Raw genomic sequence first — 22,326 nt, 5'->3', positions numbered from 1 at the left:
AAGCATGATGGCTCTAGGCTGAAGAAACGGTTAAATGTTCTAGTTCTGCATGTGTAGAGACCATTGTTTATCTCTAAGTCACGGATCAATTAAAAAGATTTTTGGAGCTCTTGTCCTCATTCCCAGTGGGTATTTATCCACGTTATGCAATTACCAAAGAGGATGGCACAGCTGGCAATTTCAAGTCCAGATTGAGATAACAAAGGCTGTGGCAGGTTAAAGATTAAAATGCATTCATGTGTCAAAAATTGTGAAGAAAAGCTCAGACAATGCTATCTTTGTTGTGTCCGGTTTCAGATAGTATGTTCAGTTTCTTATCTTCAAGCACTTCAAAGATAATCTGCCCTCCCAGCCCTCCACGAGTAACGAGGAGGTCTTTCCTACCAGACCTGACCAAAGGCTGCTAGATGTCCAGCCCTGTGAGCAGACAGCACGTCTGCTCCACCTCTGGTGTTACCAGACTTAAAGAACCTAGGTTTAAGAATCAGTTTACACATTCATGGCCTACACAGGAACAACAAGGACTCCTATCTCCAGGTGATAGCAAGCCAAGGAAAATGGAAATAACATTTTAGTCTTTCCTAAAAGGCAAGAGCAGTAAGAAAGATAACTGAAAGAGCAGCTTTTTATTAGTTACCGCAGATGAGCCTTACAATGTTTTTCACTAAAAAGAGAAATGTATCTTCACACCAAGCACATGTCAGAGAGCATAATAACCTTTATATCCCACTGCTGAACTTTAGGTTGACTTCCTGCTCCCCAGACATGCAATAAGGAAGGGGTTTTAAGCACTCGTTGTTGAGAGAAATTAAACCAACAACTAAATGTAATCAAAGAAACAATGGATACTTCAACTACTCCAACACAATTCCGTCAAGTATCACAAGTGTGAAAATACTTTATATCCCAAGGTGCTTTTATGGGATGTCTAGATCTGCAGCAAATGTGAGGAAAGAGCCATTCTCATGAAAACACAAGGACAAGACCCAAATTCTCAAATTATTTCCACAAATATTTCTAACTTCTGACTTTAGGCTAAAAATATTGATGGAACCAAGCAACAGTAATCATCATATTAACTGAGATATCATGCCAAAGACTAGCTAATCTTAAATTTTGCAAAGGTGGATTAGGAAAATCTAAAACCATGTGAATGTAATTAAATGACTGGAATGAAATTGTTTTTTGGCTCAGAACGGATGCAACTCAAGTCTATCAGACTTGCTTAAAATATATGTCAGTATGCAAAGCATCAAGACAAAATATGTCATATGCATTTTCCTAAAAAGAGAAATAAAACACCAAACGGTAAACCAAAATTATGGTTATGTAATAAGTATGTAACAAGTTTCAAAAAGTTATTCAAGTGCGTTCCTTCAGGAAATAAAAAATGTTCCAGCTAACACCAGCAGATAGGAATATAAGGAAGGAAATTAGGAAAGTGAGTGTATTTTGAAAATGAAAAAAAAAATAATCAAAGACAGTAAAGTTACAAATTATTTGGCATGGGAGAGAAAATCGATTCACATGAGCAGTTGAGACGTGTTCCCCCAGTACAAGGGTTAAAAAAGGGAGAATTTAGAAGAGATAAGAAAGGTTACTGAAATAATTATTTCCATCTATGTTAGCTCAAGAAGAAACACATGGGAAATATTTAAGCAAATTCATAAATTAAAGGGGGTGTGTGTGGAAAGCAATGTTATGGAAAGCCATAACCACCAGTTCCTAAGGCATTTGAGAATAAAGTGACAACTTAGATTCAGTTTTGACAGCTATGCGAGAATGTATATTCAGGGAAAAACTGAGAGTGACATTGACTTGTAAATGAAAAACACTGGGGCATGAATGTCTGCAGCTCAGTGGGAATCCAGTTCTGTTCAGATTAAGCCAGTAGTTAAAAACTATATAAGTAATGAACAAAATGTGGAAATAATATTACTGAAATATCAAACAACTCTCACTAATACCAAATCTTTGTAATATTAAAAAATACACTATTTATTTATAGTGTGCTATTCTCTCCATTCCCTTGTGTTCCTTCAAATTAAAATAGGTACAGAAAAAGAAGGGGGTTGTAAAACTGGCAGTTAGAGATGCCCTTTACAACATCTGCATGAGGGTAACAAGATCGGTGCCGCTCAACTTTAAAAGCATTTCACCAAATGAGGGCAGGTTTGACAGGAATATATACATTAATGAGTATCACAGAAAAAAATAGAATAGACATTTAATTTTATCAGAATACATGAAAAAGGGACGTACAATACTGAATTCATTTTATATAGTACATGATCAGATGACTGTAAATAACTGCTTGGCAGTACTAAAAATAATAATTTCGAGGTACCAAAATCAGTTGGAGCTGAAGTGTTTCTTTTTGGTTCTGAATACTTACGCAAAGCACACTGGAAATGAAAGGCTGGCTTTACAGAGGGACTTGCATATTACTCATAAAATAGCAGTGATATGAGGGTAATTTCCTTGAACGCTTTAACAGAACTGTCATATGCTTAGATTGCTTTTCTGCCCGGTTTGGAGCTGGTAATGGGTAAGACACCTTGCTATAGGATATTCAAGGACTGGATTTTATAAGTCTTTTTTTGTGACGCGGTCTTGATAACTTCCAAATTTAAAAATGTTTAACAGTTTTAAAGCTTTTAGGATGACTTGAATTAATCATTTTGATATCACTCATTTTACAAATGCATGTAATTTTATATATGTATTTCAAAATAGCTGGAATAATCCTAAAGTTTGAGAAAACAGGTGCAACTGAAGTGCCTTTTGTGATCTAGATCAAGTGGCTTTTTATTCCTGTTTCAGCCGAAATCAGTTAAAACTCATGAAAATCCCCATCTTCTCCAAAATTGATCCACAATTTGCTGTGAAAACAATTACTGAATTCTATGCTTTCAGATTTAATTACCAAGCAGTATTACTTCAAGCCAGAAAAATGAAAAAATTAAAACCAAACAAACTAAGCAAGCATCAGAATAGTGAACACATTAAAAAGCCCTAAGTATAATTCGTCTTTTGCAATTATGAAGTCAAAGTACACTGGATTTTTAACAGGAATAAAATTTTAAGGCATATCAACCATGATTTGCCTAGAGTTGAGCAGAAACTCCTTTGATCCAGCTATTCCTTTCACACTCAGTAAATCAGTCTGCAGGTATGTGAGAAGTATGAGCTATTGGCCCCTGTCAAACAGAACACCTGATGAGATGGACAACTGGTATTCTATACTATCTAACTCAGTGATGTTTAACAGTCTGTGATATATGAGGTCACACTAAATAGTCCTTCTGGCATTATACTTTGTTAATCCATGAACATGGATTAGCATATAGTAGCCATATAGTAGCCATAGTAAGACATTGCCATGCATATGCATCCTTGCCCTAAGACAAGATTTCAAACAAAATTGTCCCTCACTGTAATTTTATTAAATTAAGCTTTTTAATCAGATTATTTTCGTCTTTGCATTTGACCTGTGTGGGATTTTGCTTCAATCTTTACTTTTCCAAAATCAGTATCAGTCATTTACTACTGATAAAACTTCGAATGTATCCACAATATTGGTGTTATGCTGTATGACACTGATTTATATAATCAATGCAGAATCAATCTGCATATATACTATTTACTAAAAATTTAAGACTTATTTAGCACTTTTTAGTCTCAGGTCTTGGCCTGTGTAAAGTAGTAAATTGCTAATTATATAAGATTTATTGTAAGCAGGAAATTCAAAAAATAACAGAAATATTAAGCAGGAAATAAAACAAAAATAGACAAGCCCTACATTCAATAGAGATAGGCTGAGCTGTATGTGATCCTTTTACTAGACTTATGCAGAACAACTATATGATGTATCAAGTAACATCATTATGTCCTCTGCTGTAATTTTAAATTTTGACACAATGGCTTTCCTGAGTTTCTTACTGTACCATGAAGATGTATTTGACAGTGACACAAATGAGCTACCACTACAGGCAGGCTCACAAGACAGGCAAATTTATAAATCACTTCACCTTTCAAACATTCAAGCTGAGGACAATGATCTCAGAAAAGATATCAAAAATGGTTATGGTGACACCAGTTTCCACATGGAGTCATCTCACAAATCCATGGAAAGTCTTTATCTTGAGGAAAGAGACTCCCCTCTCTCTCTCTCTCTCTCTCTCCTTTGAATAGTAAATTCAATGGAAAGTATATAGTAAATAGTAAAAAGTAAGTAAATAAGCCCATCCCAGATATGCATATCCACACTGTGCTGGAGGCTCTGCATGGTTTGACCATGCAGAAGAGCTGTTGTTCTAATGAGGAGATACTGACGAAAGGGCATACAGCCAAGGTCAGCTCCTGGCTCGAGCAGAAGCCAGTGTGATGCTGGAGGGGCAGTCGTATCCCACAGCTCATTAGAAAACTTTGTCACTACTGTAATTTACATATGGCTTCCATTTTTCCTGTGAAGCTATTCTTGTTACTAAGGAATTATTATAATACTACTGAATTATTCCTATTCTAAGTCATCCAAGAAAATCGATTATACTGTGGCTGTTTCCTGATGGCCAGTTATGCTAACTTGATGGCTTCTTCAAATCAATTCAGCAGCATATATAGCTGGGAAGTAAAAAGAAAAATAAGGTCTTAAGTGTGAAATGAAATAGCTCTATCATGGACAGTCATCTGCCAACATTAACAAGCAAAATGAGAGAATATAGTGTTTTTTATTTCGAAGAGGAGAGAAACTGAACAATCACAGACAATACTTCAATAGGAAGCCATCCAAGATCCAGATAAAAGAACCTATTTCATATGTATTTACAGACCCTCAGCAATTTCAACAGGGTGTTCACGTTTAAGTACCCCAATGAACAAGAATTAAGCATTTCAGATACTTTGAGGGGTTGCAATATGCCTTGTGTATGTAACGCCTGCAACACTTTGATCTTGCCAGGCTTGTAGATGGAATTCTCCACGGCTAGCAGGGAGATGCACATGATCAAGGACTCACAGTGAAAAACCTGGACTCCTTATGCCATCTTAGAAGTCAATTTTAGTCTTATTCATAGACTGGCAACAGGCTTGCACATTCTTTCGTTAATTAATGTCCAATCCTGATATCACAGGAATTGTGTATATTTATGTACAATATATCTGACCTGTATTCTGAATAAAAACTTTCAAATATCATGGCTATGTTATATAGGAATTACTATGAAATGTTTTACCTAACCTGGTCTGTCTCTTGTACAAACAGTTCAAGGAAACGTGCAAAAATCCAAAAGGGAACACCTGTGGGACCGCTCACCTGTGCAGAACTGATAGCTATTTTCAGAACTCAGTTTTAATGTGTAAATGGAATTACTGATCTTACATTTATGAGACTTGGGATTTTTAGTAGTATCTGACATTTACAGAGTTTTCATCAAAACAATGTGCATTTTTATAAGCTCTGAACGGAACTGAGAACTGCATGTTTCCCCAAAAAGGTTCACGAGGAGCTTCCTTTTTGTATCAGCAGAACACAGACTTTCAGATACACGAATATATTCTGTGCCCCCAGAACATAAAATGACCTCCCAGCACCAACTACACAATCAGTCTTTCGTGTTTTGGGAACCCTGCTGATCCCTGTCACACAATTCTGGAGGTGAAAAGTCATTCAGCTATTTGTCACACAGCAAATGACTAAAAGGCATGAGACGTATGAGGAGAAAGATGACAATAACCCTAATTTCAGTGAAGCATAAAATATAAAAGCCAAACTGATACGTTTGGAATATAACACAAGTAAAGGTGAAAACTACCTTCCAGCTAGAGTTGTAACGACATGCTGAGCCTTGGAAGGGTCTTTTATTTATTTATATATTTTTATTCTCTGGAGTTTGTACAGAATGCAAAGGAGCGCAGTGTTGAAGATATCTGACCAAGATGTGAGGGAATTGCTATAAGCTAGGTAGACATACCAGCTTGTACGCTTAAAAAAAGCACAGAATAACCTCATCTCAGTGATAAAGAGGCCAGGGTTCGAGCAAAGCTGAAGCACTACAACATCTAGGCAACGAGTTGGCTTCTCAGCAGTAATTTAGGGTTCATGTCACTACTACCTGTGTGGTTTGAGACCTGTCAGTCTTCGTGATCACTCAGTGCTGCTTCTGATCATGGTGCAACAGACATAAATAAAACTCATACACATAAAATCCAACCTGTGCTTAACAGCTTTGCTCCATCTGCAGCCCTGTAAATTATCCCAAGATGTGTTAAGTTTCAGAGTCAGAATAAAATGGGTACTTTTTAAAAAGAAGCACAATAAAGTGGAATCATTTTCTGAAGTAATTTAGGTTTCCACTCCTGTGGCATGTTTGTCAGAATGCTAAATTTGTGTCTCCAGTAAAACTACATATACATATGGAAAATCTATTATCCTGATCTACATGAAAATACAGATGCACATGAATATATGTTTATTTGAATTATCATCTGAAAACATGGCTCTGTGTTTCCCTCAAAATTAGTCTATTTGGCACACAATAAAACAGGGACAACATAAACCCAATTCTGTTTGTAATTTTAAGAGCATTTCTAACTTGTTACACAGATCCATCTAATTTATTATTTGAATCACTGACTAAAATGAGTATAATTCTCATTGCCTATTACAGTTGTAGCAAAGGTCCCTTTCAGGGAAAAGGCTGAAAATGCCTGATCCGCTACATATTTTTTTTTGCAAGTACCTGAACTATGTCAAATACACAATATGCTTTAGCAATGAAATTAACTGTGTTTACAAAGAGAAGTGTTTTGGCACCAAGCTGCCCGGTGCAGTTGACAGACTGGAAGGAAGGGATGCCATCCAGAGGGACCTGGACAGGTTTGAGAGGTGGGCCTGTGTGAACCTCATGAAGTTCAACCAGTCCAAGTGCAAGGTCTTGAACCTGGGTCATGGCAATCCCAAGCACAAAAACAGGTTGGGCAGAGAATGGCTGGAGAGCAGCCCTGAGGAGATGCACTTGGGAGTGTTGGTTGACAAGAAGCTCAACATGAGCCAGTGACGTGCACTTGCAGCCCAGAAAGCCAACCACATCCTGGGCTGCATCAAAAGTGTGACCAGCAGGGCGAGGAAGTGGATTCTGCCCCTTTACTCTGCTCTGGTGAGACCCCACCTGGAGTGTTGCATCCAACTCTGGGGCCTCCCAACATTAGTTACCAATGTGATCTAAGAAGCTACAAAAGCCATTTGTTAGCACTTGAATCCATTAAAACTCTCACTTTTTCAGCATTCTTTCTTATATCCTTCCAAATTGGACCTAAATTATAGCTAGAATTACCAGTCCTCTATAAATACCTTTCATAGAGCTCTGCATAAGATAAATCACCTGCCTTGTTTAATTTTAATAGAAAACAGGAAAACCATACATTTGAAATCAAAACAGTAACATTATGCAGAATAATAAAAAAAAGAGCAACGTTAACTGAAGTAAGCAAAATAAAATGTCTTTAAAACAGCCTGAGGTACATTTGAATATTTTTTCTATATAAAAAAAAAACACGACTCCATCTCATAATTTGCTTCTGTTGATCAAGAAATGACTTTGACATTGCAAAGACAGCGGAGAATTCACAACCAAACCAGAGCCTGCAAAGAGAACGCGACCTTACCTTCACCTGCATAGGCCAGAATGGAGCGGGCGCGCATCTGCTTCCCTTCTGTGGTTTTGCCGGAGCAGGTGTGGGAGCAGGAGGACCACGCGGACCACGTGCTGAGCACGCAGTCCTTGGGGCACGGAGCTTCGCAGACAACCGGGATGGGGTAGATAGCATCTCTGCACAGCTGTCTGTCAACCTCTTCTCCTGGGAAAGAAAAGGCCAGTAGCAGTCTATCATTTTTTAAATTAACTTAAAATGAGCAATCTAGTCCAGATGGGCACACAAAGAAATTAGATTCTGTTCTTCTATGTAAACAAGGTAAATAGATTTTTTTATTAAAATGACTTGTCTCCTCTGCCTTGATTCTGGAAGAACATGCTTAAACCTAGTTTAATTTGATATTCTGTTGAAGTGAATGCCAGCCTGGGTGGTCTTTAAGCTTTCATTTTGTTAATACGTATTTGATTCCACAGAAAATCCTATTGTGAATAACAGAGTATATAATACACCTATAGAAAACTGTATACATGGAAATGCACATACATTAATCACCTAGTCTTCATCCATGTTTGTGGGAGAAGGGGAAAAGGATCCTAACTTCCAGCTCAGCCAGTTTTACAGCCTACAATTCATCCTCTGAATTGCAGCTATGCATCAAAATATTAAGAGTGTTGCAATAAGCTGCAGAGTGTCTTGTTTGGTTAGAGAGATCTTCATTTGTTAGCCAAGCCAGTAACACATCACTCTTTGTGTCATGGAATCATAAAAAGATCTATGCATTTGTATTCTGTCACATCAGTGTATACATTTCATTATAATAAAAAGATCCAGGCTGGTATAAATTGTTTAATGAAATACTAGCTAGTGTTAAACTAGCAGGGCTGCTTTGTTTTCAGTAAGGAAATCATGGGAGCACCGTCTCCAGGATTTGTCTGAACAGCACCCTAATCACAAAGTGGTTAGTTTTGTGAGGTGACATATGATTTCCTGACCAAATCAGTTACTGTCCATTAAGTGAGGAATGAACAAATGACCACATATTCAGAGGTCAATAGGCCTCACCGACAGTGGCAAAAGCCTCAGGATAAATCTTCACTTTGGAGCAGATGAGGGAAAAGAACCAAGGAGGGAGAAACGTCAGTGAAGCATATGCAACCTCAACTGGACTGAACAGGAGTGTCTATGGCATTTCACTTGCTATGACCCATCATGTCAACCCTTTTGTTTTAATAGCTAAAGTCAAGAAATAGTGTCTCATCAAGATTTTCAATGAACATAAGTCTTTAATACAACAAACATTTGTTAGAAATAATCATTAAACACTCTAAAATTTAATGATAAAGACATAGGCCAGTGTTAATAACCACCACCTGGATTTTGAAAAGCTAATTTACTGAGCACTGTGAATGCTGTAAATGAAGCCAAAGATCTATAAACACTGGTTTACTCAAGCCTCAAATTAGTCTTTTATTGCTTAATAGAATAATAATAAAATGAATCAAACACTAATCCAAACAGAAACTACATTTTTGTCATTCAAGCTTTACAGGGTCTTAAAATCTCTCAAATAAGACTCTCTGATACACTGAGTTCCTGAAAATAGGAGGTTCTTTAGTACTAGTGACATATCATGAGTCCCAGAATTATTAACGACCAAATTTTATATAAAAAGAGGAAAAGATGAGGGCCATCCATCCAATATTATATCCCTTTAACCAGTGTCAAATATTTTATTCATACAGACTCTTTAGGCACAACGGAACTGCAAACATCAGTCTTCCCTGGCTCTGCTAACCAGGGGAAGTCCTGCAGCTCATGCTTTTAAAATAGCCTAAAGTAGTCATAGCCATCTGCATTATAAAGACCATTGAGATCACGTCAGTCATACAATAGCTGTATTTTCCCATATTAAAAACAGAAATTTGAGCCCGGCCAAAGGCTTCACAGATCGTCCACATCAAATTCTGCTTCCCTCGTTGGACTCAGTCTTTGTGTCAACTGCTCCTTCTCTTGTATGGCAGGTCATCACGTCCTGACACCACTGCAGGAGGGATTCCTGCCTCCTTCATCAGAATGGCACGTGTTCGGGTTGAAGGACAAAGTGGAGGACCAAGGCTGAAAACCTCTTTTCCAAAGAATAAGGGGGAAAAAAAAAAGCTAGAAAAAGGCGTGAACCTTACTGTCAAATTGTTCCATAGCCAAGCAAGACTCAATAAGGTAAACTGCTAGGATACTTTCATGCTTTGCAAGAAATACCCCTATTACAATAAAGTAGGTCATAGTGTAAACATACAATACTATATAGTGCTTATTTATTGCCTGCCAACCAAGGTGGTGTTAACTTGAAACTCAAGCTAAATTTGGGGACACAATGAGAAACTGTGTTAAATTAGTTTCAGTATGAGTTTATATTTCAAACAAAAAACCCCTTCACTCTCTCCCAAAATCAAAGCCCTCTTTTATCCTTTGCTTTTACAGAGGAAAATATTCTCAAAATATGTATCTTTCATAATAGCATTTAGTTTTTGTCAACTGTCCAATTCTTATCTGATGAATTCAACAGCATAGATATGCAGTTGGAAGGAGTCTTTTATAATGGGTACTTCTTATCTTCAGGGAGATATTTTATTTCAACTAAATTGTTTCTGACATTTCACTAATGATTTTATGAACAACTTGACCTTTGTTGTCTTCCTTTTTAAAGTGCATAGTGTAGTCAACTACCAGGAACCACTCAACCATGCGCTGGGAACAATGCCAATGTAAAGACTAAAGCTACTTAGAAAAATTCCCATTTGAAAAAGTTTGCCCTGTTTAGTCTAATATTTTTTTTGAACTTCATATCTATACATTTATGTAGCACAAGAATTGAAGACAGAACTCCAAAAATACGAGTCAAAGGTCCCTGCCCTGAATTTTTTATACACTAAGCAACAGAATGACAAAAAGTAAAAAAACCACGAAGATAAAAATATAACATTTCCATCAAGAAAACTCTTCACCCTTTATCTGTTGATTTGTTCATTAAAATCTGGAATATAGCAATAACCCCTACTCACAAACAGCGCCTTACGTAGCTGAATGATATTTCTCTCTCATGCAACAGATGCACATTTTGAGCTATATTATCCAAATTGCACTAAAGGGAGTGACTGCAAGTAGAAAAGACAGGAGGCAAAATAAGTTTTCTTTTTCAAGGACTTGAAAAGTCAAAAACTCTTTAAACCTTTGCTGGGATTTTTACAGGCTTGTATCATCATACAGGTAAAGACCGCCAAGGAGATAGCCTTTCACATCCACATCTCCTCCTTGAACTGTTATAGGTGATCCTGCCAGACAATCGCAAGGGAGCCACTACATTAAAACCTCCTCGTGGCTGCCTTCTCATTGTGAAGAACTTCTAGTACATGTGCACACACCAGAACCAATAGTGAACTACTGAACTATTTAATTACTTTAAAACAAATAAACAAACAAAAAAATCCCAAACCAACCCATCAAACAAATAACCCCAACCTACGGAATAGGCAATTTTTACATTTTTACAGATTAAAGAGAGGTAGCTTGTGAAGAGCATGCAGGAGGAACTGGCTAACTGTTCACAAGTATCAGACTGTATTCACATCACCATTTTTGTTTTATTATATTCACAAAGCAGATATGGTGTCCGTGAAAATTTGGCCTGGATGCTAAAGGTTGGGCTAGACTGCAGAAGACCTATGTTCTGTGTTTAATGTAGTTGAATCATGTCACTCCTTTATGTCTTTGCTTACTCATCTGTAAAATGTGTCTGATCCTTAAGTTCCTTGTAAAATGCTTTAAGATCTTTCCAATGGGAAGCATTCCCAGAGCTGGTATCACCAGAGAGACATGGCAAGGAAACCCTCTTGCTTATTGTGCATCTTTTAACATGATGCATGCTTCAATGCACAGCGAAAAATTGCTGTCAAATTCTGACCTGTAGTAAATGGAAAGGCAAGTGCTTAACAGAGGGCAAAATTTTTTTAAAGCCTTAAATTGAACAGTAAAATCACTGCAAGATTCAATGAGGCATAGAGAACGACTGAAAAAAAATCAACATAAAATAAAAATGCCGCTGGGGTTCTATGCAATAAGGTAATGAACGCGGTCTCAGTCCTGTACCTGGAAACCAGCTACAGTCTCTGAAAGGCTGAACTATAACCTGATACAAACTAAGTAAAAAATTGACAATAAAGTCAAAATAAATGGGATCAAATCAAGAGAGTGCTTGGAACATTAATATTGAATTTTTTTTTAAAAGTGCCTGTGTGATCAGTGACAGACAGGAATATCACAGAGTGGTAAAACAAATCATATGGTTATATTTCAAAGTTCATAAAAGACATAATGACAGCAACTAAGCCTAAATGCTAAAATTGCAGACTTCAGACTGTACTGCTAAGTTGAATGTGTTCCAATTTACTAGTATATCTGCAATTCTAAGGAAAAAAAAAAAAAGGCTCAGTTATGCCTTTGTGGCTTCTTTTTGTGGCTCCTGGTAGCCACGTCTGCTTTTAAATACAACAGACCACAGGAAACGACAATGTATCCTTCAAGCATTTTTTAAGCTTGCATATTTAAAATGACAACGTAAAAATACAAAAGGATGGAAAACACTGACAGCTCAAAGCATGGCATGATCTGGATGTCCTGCTTGTACCTACTGGGGTATATACTGTGTTGTATGTATCTGACTCTACCAGTTACAGGCATCGCTTGCTCAGCGATGCCACAGAATGTGTCATCTGATGAGTGGGCACCTGAAATACTTGGTGTATTTCACTTTTTAAAGTGCTTTGTGTTTGTGTGTGAAGAAGGCCCTGTTCTTGTTCAATTACCTTCAACGATGTCTCTAGGCATGGAGGCTGCAGGAAAAAAGAATGCAGCTCGTTCACACGATGTTAAAATCTGCGAGCTGTTCTGGTTGCCATTTACTGCTTCCTTCCTTCCCCATGTAAAAAAATAATCAACAGGAAAGTATTGCTCTGCCTCCTGTATGGGTTGTAAAGGCTGAAATGGCCAACAAGACTGTTCTTTATCTTGAATTCTCACGCAGTTTCCCATACGCATTCCTCTCACACGAGGACCTACACTTGTCCTTATGCTGACCCCCTTGTCAGCCTTCGACTGTGTTGAATGACCTTCTTAGACTGGCTCAGGAGCCAAAACTGCTGTGTGGACTCTGCCCATCAAGAGCAAAATATGCCTGTCTATATTCAAAACCCAGTAAAGCCACGTCTGTGGTATGTGCTTAGTCCTGTTTCTCGTACAGAAATAACTTTAACTACTCTCCATACCCGAAGTTCATAAAGCATATGCTTCTCCACAAAAAGTTTTGTGCATGCTACAGTTTTACAATTTTTGTGTTATTCCTGTAGGTACACAAAGATAGTTTGATTAGAAGAGGAGGAAATGCTTCTTTTTTCTTTTTTCTTTTTTTAAATTTTCTAACAATTCTGAAGTGCCTAAATGTGCGTTTTAATTATAACTCAGGGCAGAAAATAAGAAAGAAAATATCAGTCTAAGATGTGATTGCCTCAAAGTGACAAGAATGTCATGACTGTGATAGTACAGAAAAAGCATTAATGAGTTTACTATTCAAAATAAAATTTAAAAAATAAAACTTCAAGAAAACCACTGGAATAAGAGAAAACATACAAACTTACCCAAATATGAATGGACACTAGACTTTCATTTGTAATAACCTTGTCTACACATTGGCTGATTCGTCCAATGGAAAATGGGCAGTTCTTCCCATTAGAGAAAAGCCATTAAAATTATCACAAAACCATACATTTTTCAGATGCTAGGACACCTTACATCTGCTAATAAGCAGATAGTAATCAATCACCAGGATAAACTAACATTATCATTTTAATTTCTAATACTATTGCATTTCTTTCAAATCGCTAAGCAATTACCAGTCCCCAAAGTTCACCACTAAAGGAGAAATCCCGACTGCCGAGCACGAACTGTCACAGCAAATTAACTTTTCCTTCCAAACCACGGTGCTGCAGCAGTACTGTGGATTTTTCTTTTTTTCAGTCATCAGAAGAGGTAGCGAACTATGTTGTGGAGGCCCATAATACTTTTCATTCAACTTCTGCCCTTTTGCATCATCAGGCACTTACGATCTGTCTTCCTCCAACCTCCTTACCTTACACCAACTTCACCAGAACTGCTGATTGGAAATTCAGTCTCATACCATGGCTGAATATTATTTTTCTTGGCAATTCTTTTTGTTTTGTTCTTTAGTTGTGTGGTTTTGTTGTTTTTTTTTTTTCTTATGCAAGAGGAACTCTCCAAGGAACGCTATCTTTCCTGTAGCACGTGTCTCTAATTAAAATGCATACACAACTGCGAAAGGCTGACCCAGATTTTTCAGTAGGGAGAATTTAGAAGTTAATCTCTGAAAACCTAATCAAATAAGCCACAGAAAGGGGAAACAATAATATTTACATGCAATTCGTCATTTATCATGTTGTTTCGCCCAACAACCTTTGGAGTATTTGGAGGGAAAAAAAGCATCACATGCAGCAGTATCTGACAATTTTTGACCAATTTTTGCTCTTGAAGCAGTTCAACACTTGTATATAACAAATACTTTGATAGACATTAGGAAACTTTAAATGTTTTATTAATCCCAGCAGCCTTCATAACATCTTGACAGTGTTTATTCATATCTGCTCCAAAGATAAAGGCTGTCAGCGTAAGCTTTAATGTTAGTAAAATGACAGTGTCCTTGAAAACAGTAGCAACACTATGTTGTTACCTTGGATGTAATTATTTTCTGTTCTAGTTCCTGAGTGACCAGCTGTCAAAAAAATCTCTTTGCGTGAGGTAGGTTGATAAATTTTCAACTTTTCGAATAATTTTTAACCTCTCTAATTACTGAACATAAAGCAACATTGACCTACAATTTATATTCTCTATATATTCTACTTCATTGGCTCTGAAGTTTTTCAATAAACACCATGTGAAAAGCTGGTGCATTTTCCCCTTGTATTATTCTTATCAAGTGATGTTTCTGCATTCATTTCTATTGCTTAGGTGCCTCACTGGTAGTTCTGAGTGTTAAATCAGCTGCTAATTCCCTAATCACAGGCCTTTCTCTCAATTGCTTTTGCTAAGTAGCATCTGCATTTAATTAAGTACGTCTTAATTAGTTGATGGTTAATATTCGTGCAGTCATTTTCTTCTAAGAAGCCTAAGTAGAAATGACACTCATTTCAATGAAGAAAAATACACCAGTTTCTCACATCTGCTCATTATGCAAAAATGAAAGAAAGTTGGTCTAATAGTTTAATTATATGAAGACACTGTAGGATTGCAAACTGTTTGATTTGGAGATTTGTGTGTGAAAATTTACTGTGGTTTTGGTTTCAATGTAGACTTTCAAGTAGTATCATACAGCCTGTTCCTTACTAAATGAAAAATGATAAACATGATACCTCGGCCACTTACTCAAAAAACCATCATGAATCTCAAACATGGATGGATTTTTTTTTTTTAAATTAGAAACTTTCTAGCAAAAGCACTTATACCTTCATCTTATTTACACGTTTACCATGACTACACACACAAAACAGAGGCATATAGAAAAGGCCACTGACTACTCCCCTTTCACTATGCATATACTGGAAGATACGACTACCTTTTAAAATACAATCCTAAATTTTAAAATGTGGCTTTGCCTTTTGTTTAAGCAAACATTTACAATGAAAAATGATTGATGACGGCAGGAACAAACGCTATACAAAATGAAAACAGATGGAGCTTAGAAATCCACCATATCCAGTGTTTTTCAGATGAAAGATAATAGCATGTCAACATACTGAAGCAAAAATCATGATCTTTTAAAGATCTTCTATTCCTTAAGGAGAGGAAACACCACGTTCTGCATGCGATAATGTCTTGTTGATGACTATGTGCAATTTTCCTCATGTATTCACTTTATGGTAAAGGAAATTTTGATGAGTGGGAAGTTAGTGGCTTCAAGAACTCGCACATTCATGCAGAAATCTAATTCCAACCATAGCACCTGAGTGCTTCTGCTCCTTCACTTCAACCAAACCAGAAAGAAATCCAGTTCAGTATTCCTTAATGCACCAGGTAAAAGTAAGGCTTTGCACCATATACAGAACAGTTACAGGAATTATCAAACCCAAAATAATGCTCCTTACTTTGAAATAATGGTAACAATAAGGGGACAAGACTGAAACAAAAATGAAGAACATATTTTAAAGATGTATATTTCCTTCTAAAACTGCTTCAGGTGGGAAACGTCTTTGGATGGTCTTTGGATACAACTGGTTAAAATTAATGAACTCACACCTTCAGATATGATATTAATGCTTCCAGTAATTTCATTTTCATGTCTGGTAATAGAAGAACATATGTACCTCCATTTATATTAGAGTCATCTATCAGGATTACAGTCATGTAGATACAGTCTAAATTTGACAGAGGAAAATAAAAACAGGGAAAGGAATAGCATTTCTTTATCCAAATAATATTTTTTCAATGTAAAATGCAGTGCAATCTGTCATATATGTAGGAAGGCCAGAAGAAACAACAGTATGAAAAAATAATATTCCATAACTACGTTAACTCAGAAATATACAGTAATCTGAGGTATTTGGCTGGGGAAAAAAAAACAACTTATTTTTTTTCCATTAAAGCATGAACTTCTTATTTATGCTTCAATTCTTTATGAGAATGAGAAAAGTGGAAGAAACTTTGCTTCTCTCTTTGTCATCTTAACAAGAAGAACATTTTCTGATATCCACTTTCAAACTTACCTCTTATTCCTTTATACCCTCTCTAATTTTTCACTATTCTTTGCTAGATTTACTCAGGTTGAAAAACTAAATTACATACATTTCACCCAGACAACATGGGAAAAGTTTTCCAATTCTCCCTGTATTTATTTACATAATTTTGTAAGTGGCAGCCACAGTATCAGTTCCCCCAAGGATACAGCATTCACTTGGGTACCTGTGAAGCTCATGATTAAAAAAATTAAATAAATAAAAAAATAAAATATATATATATACACACACATAAGGTCAGTTCCTTCACTATACACAGAGAGGCACACTGAGGATGTCTTGCAGCACCAACTATGGCGTAAAAAGTAACACAGCCTTTTTATCTCCAACACAACACTGTAAGTTACCGAGTGCTTATTTTATATTATGCATCAAAGACTAATGGAAAATTCTTCTTGCAGAGGATACCTTCTTTGAATTTTCAGTACTTCTGATACCACTGAATATCCACCAGCATGAAAGAGGCTATATCTGAACTACTAGTGATAATGTGGGTGTCACTGAAAAAGACCGATCTAAATAGGAATACTGAAGAATTAATCCAAATTAATTAAATGGGACTTTGAAGGAGATTAGTTAAACTGTATTAACATTTTGTATGGCTCGCCTTATTCAGAATGAAAGAGAATATTCCTAAGAAATAGAATTAAGGCCACCTTAATTCTGAATAAGACGATTCACATACACTTTAATATAGTTTAACTAATATTATTTTTGCAGTTAATTTGGATCAACTTTCCTGAGTGTGCAGACAAGAAAAACTAAACAAAAACTGAAACGTGATATGCCTTTAGCCAAAAATCTGCTATGCTTTAACTTCATGACATAGTAGACTCGTACCACATGAATAGTAGTCCAATATTTCTAATAAAAAACCCAGCAGAGTACCTACACATTGCCTAACCATAGGAGTAAGATTTTCCTACTGCTTGACAGGTAGTTGAAGCATTTTCATGGTTCATTTGCTAATGTAGCCTTACTGAGAACGATAAGGAACAGAGAATACAAGTGTATTGATCATAACCAAGCGCAGTTGCCTTGTAGTGTCAAATAAGCAAATCAAACGTCATCTTGATATGAAGGAAAAAGTAAGTTTGATGAGAGGCTACGGTCCTATTGAGAATAAAATCAATATTAGTCATGGGATCAAGTGAGATCAATATGTCAGACCAATAGGCCATTTTAAGCAGAATGGGGAAAGGAGGGGAAAAGTGCTGACAGAGCTACAAGGAAACAAGAAGACACAGTGCAAATCTGGAGGGCAAGGTCACTCGAAAATTCACAGTGTATTTCTAAAAACACTTGGTAAAAGCACCAACTCACCTTAAAAAGATATTGTTGATCCCAAGATCAACCAGACATTCTCACAAACTTTTTCCAATCAAGCCACAATTTATTCAGTGATAAAAAGATATAAAAGTATGACTTCAAAAATAAAATAAAAAAAAAAAAAAACTTTCTTCATTTTTTTTTTTAAAATGTCACAGAAACTTTATTGTGCTTAACAGTGAAAAAACTTCCTTTGACAGACTTTAGAAATATTTGGAGAGTAATTTTTGACATTGGTAATAATAGGATTTAAAATACATTGATTTGAAAATGCAACACGTATCTATTTTAGCACTGAACTATGTCTTTTTGTTTATTTCAAAACCAAGAAGTTTTATTAATCCCTGGGAATTCCATTACTATTTTTCACTACTGGGTATGCTCACCAAATTTTTTAACTCATCAGATAAGGGCAAGTAGAGTGTTGTAGCCTTTAAAAAGGTTTCACAGGTATTTTTTTGTAACTACTATTTTAGCCATTTCTCCCCCCCTCCAATAAGCCAAAATTAAGTGGAGAACAAGTCCGGGAAAGGCAACGGAAGTCAGCAATTTCAAACAAGTTTGATTAGAAATGATAATTCTGATGTGCTGATCTGAATGAGGTTAACATTCAGGAATATAAGTTAGGAATTGAAGCATAAAGAGGAAATAATAGGCAAGACTACAAAAAAACAGTAGCATAAAAACAGTGTGACAGCTCCACTAACATCAGCGGAATGACAGTGCTCACCACAGTCAACCTTCTCAACAATTCCCTGCACTGAGGTACTAATCAGCATATTTTAAACAGCTGCCTTAAATGGCCTGGTTTTCAAGAAACACTAAGTATCCATAACTTTCATGAACTTCAAGCTTCCATGAACTTCAAGCTTCTTATTTTCTGCATAAATATGAGTTTTGGAGGATAACTTTATAAATTTAGCTCAAAAGTTCATGAAGTTGCCTCATAAATTGATTCATAAAACCTCCAACACTGCAGTTTCATCACTAAGTATTTTGCTAGAATTTGGCCACCAACACTTTAACGTTATTCCTCTCTCTAATGCAAGAGCGTAACCCACAGCTGAAGAGAATGACTAATGGCATGCAGCTGACAGAATACTGGATGAATTTTTCAGTTTCTCAATTATGTAATATTTCACTACTATAAAGTGAATTTGCAGCAAGTTTGCAACTGTACATTCACAAATATCTGATACCTCTTGTCACACAAATATACCGTTAACTCAAAAGGGATTTTAAGAGAATAAGAAAAAAAAATTTTTATAGTAGAAGATGATTGCAAACATTTTCTTTGCATTATTCATCCAGCCACAGCTAGTAAAGAGCTGTCACTCTATATGTAATCTGACAGCTCAATTCAATCACAGTTAAAACACAGGACCCAAGAGGTGTAAAAGAGATCACTGCTACTGTCATGTTTACACATTTCTGAGAAACAGTTTTATAATTAATTTCATGGATGCTTCTGTCCGTGTCCTACTACTGGCAGATAAAATGCAGTCTTTGGAGAACATCTTTTTATCCATCTTGCAATGAATATCTTCTCATCATTACAAGTGGAAGGCACAGCATGCCTTTAGGGAGCTCAGGCTGCGAATTAATCTTGTCTTTTGGAAACATTTTCATAACTGATTCCTCTCTAGAAGACGAAAACTAACCCATCCTTTTGACTTTTCCTTTTTCCTAGCCTCTCAGTATATGGATTCAGAGAAAGAGCTCTCAGGGAAGCAACCAGAGGTAAATACCACTGTGTTTCATAAGCCTATGCTAAATTAAGGAAATACAATCACACTGTCACACAACAAACCCAAAAGTAGCAGGAACACATCTGCTAGTATAGGGACAGTATAACTTTTCTACTTCCTTAATAAGTTATACAAGCTAATGACCTAAAGTCACAGAAATCTGACAGATTTCACTGCAGATTTGCACCTAGACAGAGAGATCAGCTGTACCCTGGAAATAAGGCTCCTTTCCCCTACTAGGAGGACATCACTGTTTTTCTAGAAGCCTCTCACAAGATTTAAGAAGGTTCTAGCTAGCATTATTCTTCTGTTTCTCCTCTTAAAAAAAATAATATATATATATACATATAAATATATCTCCATTCTGAGTCATTCAGAACAAGAGATTTGAGGTAGTTTCTACTTACTACCTGTTCTCTGGAAAACACTAATGCAGCAATTTGCTACTTTTAAAATAGTATCAGTACAAATAAAGGATGTCTCAAATCAGTAAAATTAAAATCAAACATCTGATAATTCCTAGGGCAAGATTTACATAGCTAATCCATAAATTACGCCCCAAATTATGTCAAGAAACCAAACAGCAGTAAATGCCAGAATTAAAGTTGCCTTTGTATAATGCAGTTCTTTAAATTACAAAATCACAGGCTTATTATTTTTCCACTGGGTCCCTTCCTCCTTCAGTTCACAGATTGGAAACTCCTTAATGAGTAGCTATTTGGTATTTTTAGTTTTATTCTCTTTGTTCAAGCCATGAGCCTATGTTTTATTTACCACACATTAATTAAGTGTTATTAAAACAGAATTGGTAATTTTTCTAAGATCTTTCTGTCATGGCTATCAAACACCCACTAATACATTTATTTTCAAAACACTCGAGATAGACAGGTCAGTATTATTTGTATTTTGCTGATGCTGAACAAAAGCAGAGCAAAATTAAACCCTGAAGAATGAGACAACTAAGGCTAGTTGTCTCAAAGACAAAGCCTTCATTACTACAAAATGCCCAGTTAATCCCCAAAGGAGATATATCCGTTTCACAAATAAGTAGCAGGTTCTGTGGGGAAAATGTTATGAAGGCACAATTAAATAATTAAAGACTTCCATCTGATACATTCACATAAGGACCAGACAAACAACCTTAATTTCCTAATGTTTGACGGCTTGGCTTTGCAACTTGAGATACTTAATTTTGACACAATATTTCTTTCTGATTTTCTGGTTTAAAACAGAAGCCAAGTGGAAAACAGAATTTCTGCCATGGGTTTTACGCTGGCTCTGGACACACTGCTCTGCTGGGTGACCTCATGGGGACAAAAGCAGGAGCAGACTATAATGTGCTGCAGTTCAGCTCTAGAAGTGACCAATTTCCTTCTCTCCCCCACTTCTCTGGCTTCTTATCCAGCCTTATTTTCTCCAGACACTAATCCCAGTCTGTCACCTCGCTGTCCCTTTCACCCAGCCCTGCCAAGTTCTCTCTGGCTGCTTATCAAATCCTCCCTTGGGCTGACCGTCACTAGATTGAATCACTCCCCAAATTCCTTCTTAATCCCAGCCATCTAAAGACATTTTATAACTTCCTTGAGTTCCTTACTAGCTCTCAGTCAGCTGTCCTGGAGGAAATGGGGGTCAAATCACACCTTTCCCCAGCTGTTAACATCATTGCTTGGTCAGTGCCACTTTCTTCCTCTTGTCTGCCATCCCCCTTTTCAACAAATCCTGGGTACAAATCCATTCCATCCGCAAGGGGTCTGGGAATCTATGTAGCTGAAGCTCTGCCAAAAGCTACCTGCACCCCAAAATCTTCAAAAGATCACTGGGAACACTGTAGAGGCTGGGATCCTCAGCTGTTTGCTCTGATTTGGATTAAACATTGTGGCCGAGTACACTTTACTCTTCGTTTGAAGTTTTTTTGAGTATTCAGTGGAGATGGTGCTTGCGCAGTGCATGGGAGTTACGAGAATTGCAAAACGAGGCAGATTATCTCAAGGCTCTTTAAGTTGCCACTGGAACGGTCATCTTGTGAAATCAAATATTTCTTGGCAGATAAGAGTGGTTTTACATTAATCGGTACTCAGCACAAATTATGGTCTGAAAGAAAGTTCTGACAATGAGCTGCTTAAAGCTGGAAGTACTGAGAAAAAAATTCCTATTTATTCTGGCTCAACGTGACTGGATAACGAAGATGTTTTAATTGTCACCAATTATCAACACACCAGTTTCACAGCTTTGAAGCTGGATAACATTTACTAAGAAAATTTACCATTACTGTGCAGATTGCCAGAAAATATAACAAGGCCCGTGCAACCGTTTTCTCTTGGATGGAAAACTGACTCCCAGCAAAACTAATGAGAGGATACTGTCCCAGAACATGTTATCATAAAGATTAATGACAAGTCCTGTGTAATATAATCTTCTAAGAAAGTGATATTTAACTTATAAATATGTAACATTATTATTATATATAACATTATTAAATGTAACATTATGTCTTCTGAGCATGTTTTATCAGAATATTTAAAGTATTTTCCGAGTCTGGTCTAGGGAGTTGACACATGACACACAAATCCAAAACCAAAGTTCAACATTGGGTCTATGTCCTCCTTTCAGCTGGGATAGAATTAATTTTTTTCCCAGTAGGTGCTGTGCTTTTTATTTAGAATGAGAATAATGTTGGTAATGTGCATTGTTTTAGTTGTTGCTAAGTAATGTTTATAATTAAGTCAAGGATTTTTTCACAGAAG

The 22,326-nt window shown here is 36.6% G+C and overlaps 1 protein-coding gene across 1 annotated transcript in view; it reads right to left on the bottom strand.

Moving 5' to 3' along the window:
• The window catches only part of THSD7A (thrombospondin type 1 domain containing 7A), a 194,225-nt gene that overhangs the window by 60,571 nt on the left and 111,328 nt on the right, over nt 1–22,326 (bottom strand). Inside the window, exon 8 of the mRNA XM_074150357.1 lies at nt 7,666–7,857. Within this exon, the coding sequence (XP_074006458.1) occupies nt 7,666–7,857 (192 nt within the window). The remainder of the gene's footprint in view (nt 1–7,665; nt 7,858–22,326) is intronic.

Source organism: Numenius arquata, chromosome 7 (genome assembly GCF_964106895.1).
Source record: "Numenius arquata chromosome 7, bNumArq3.hap1.1, whole genome shotgun sequence".
Classification (NCBI taxonomy): domain Eukaryota; kingdom Metazoa; phylum Chordata; class Aves; order Charadriiformes; family Scolopacidae; genus Numenius; species Numenius arquata.
The sequence above is the reverse complement of the archived record's forward strand: the minus strand, read 5'-3'. Positions and strand labels throughout refer to the sequence as shown.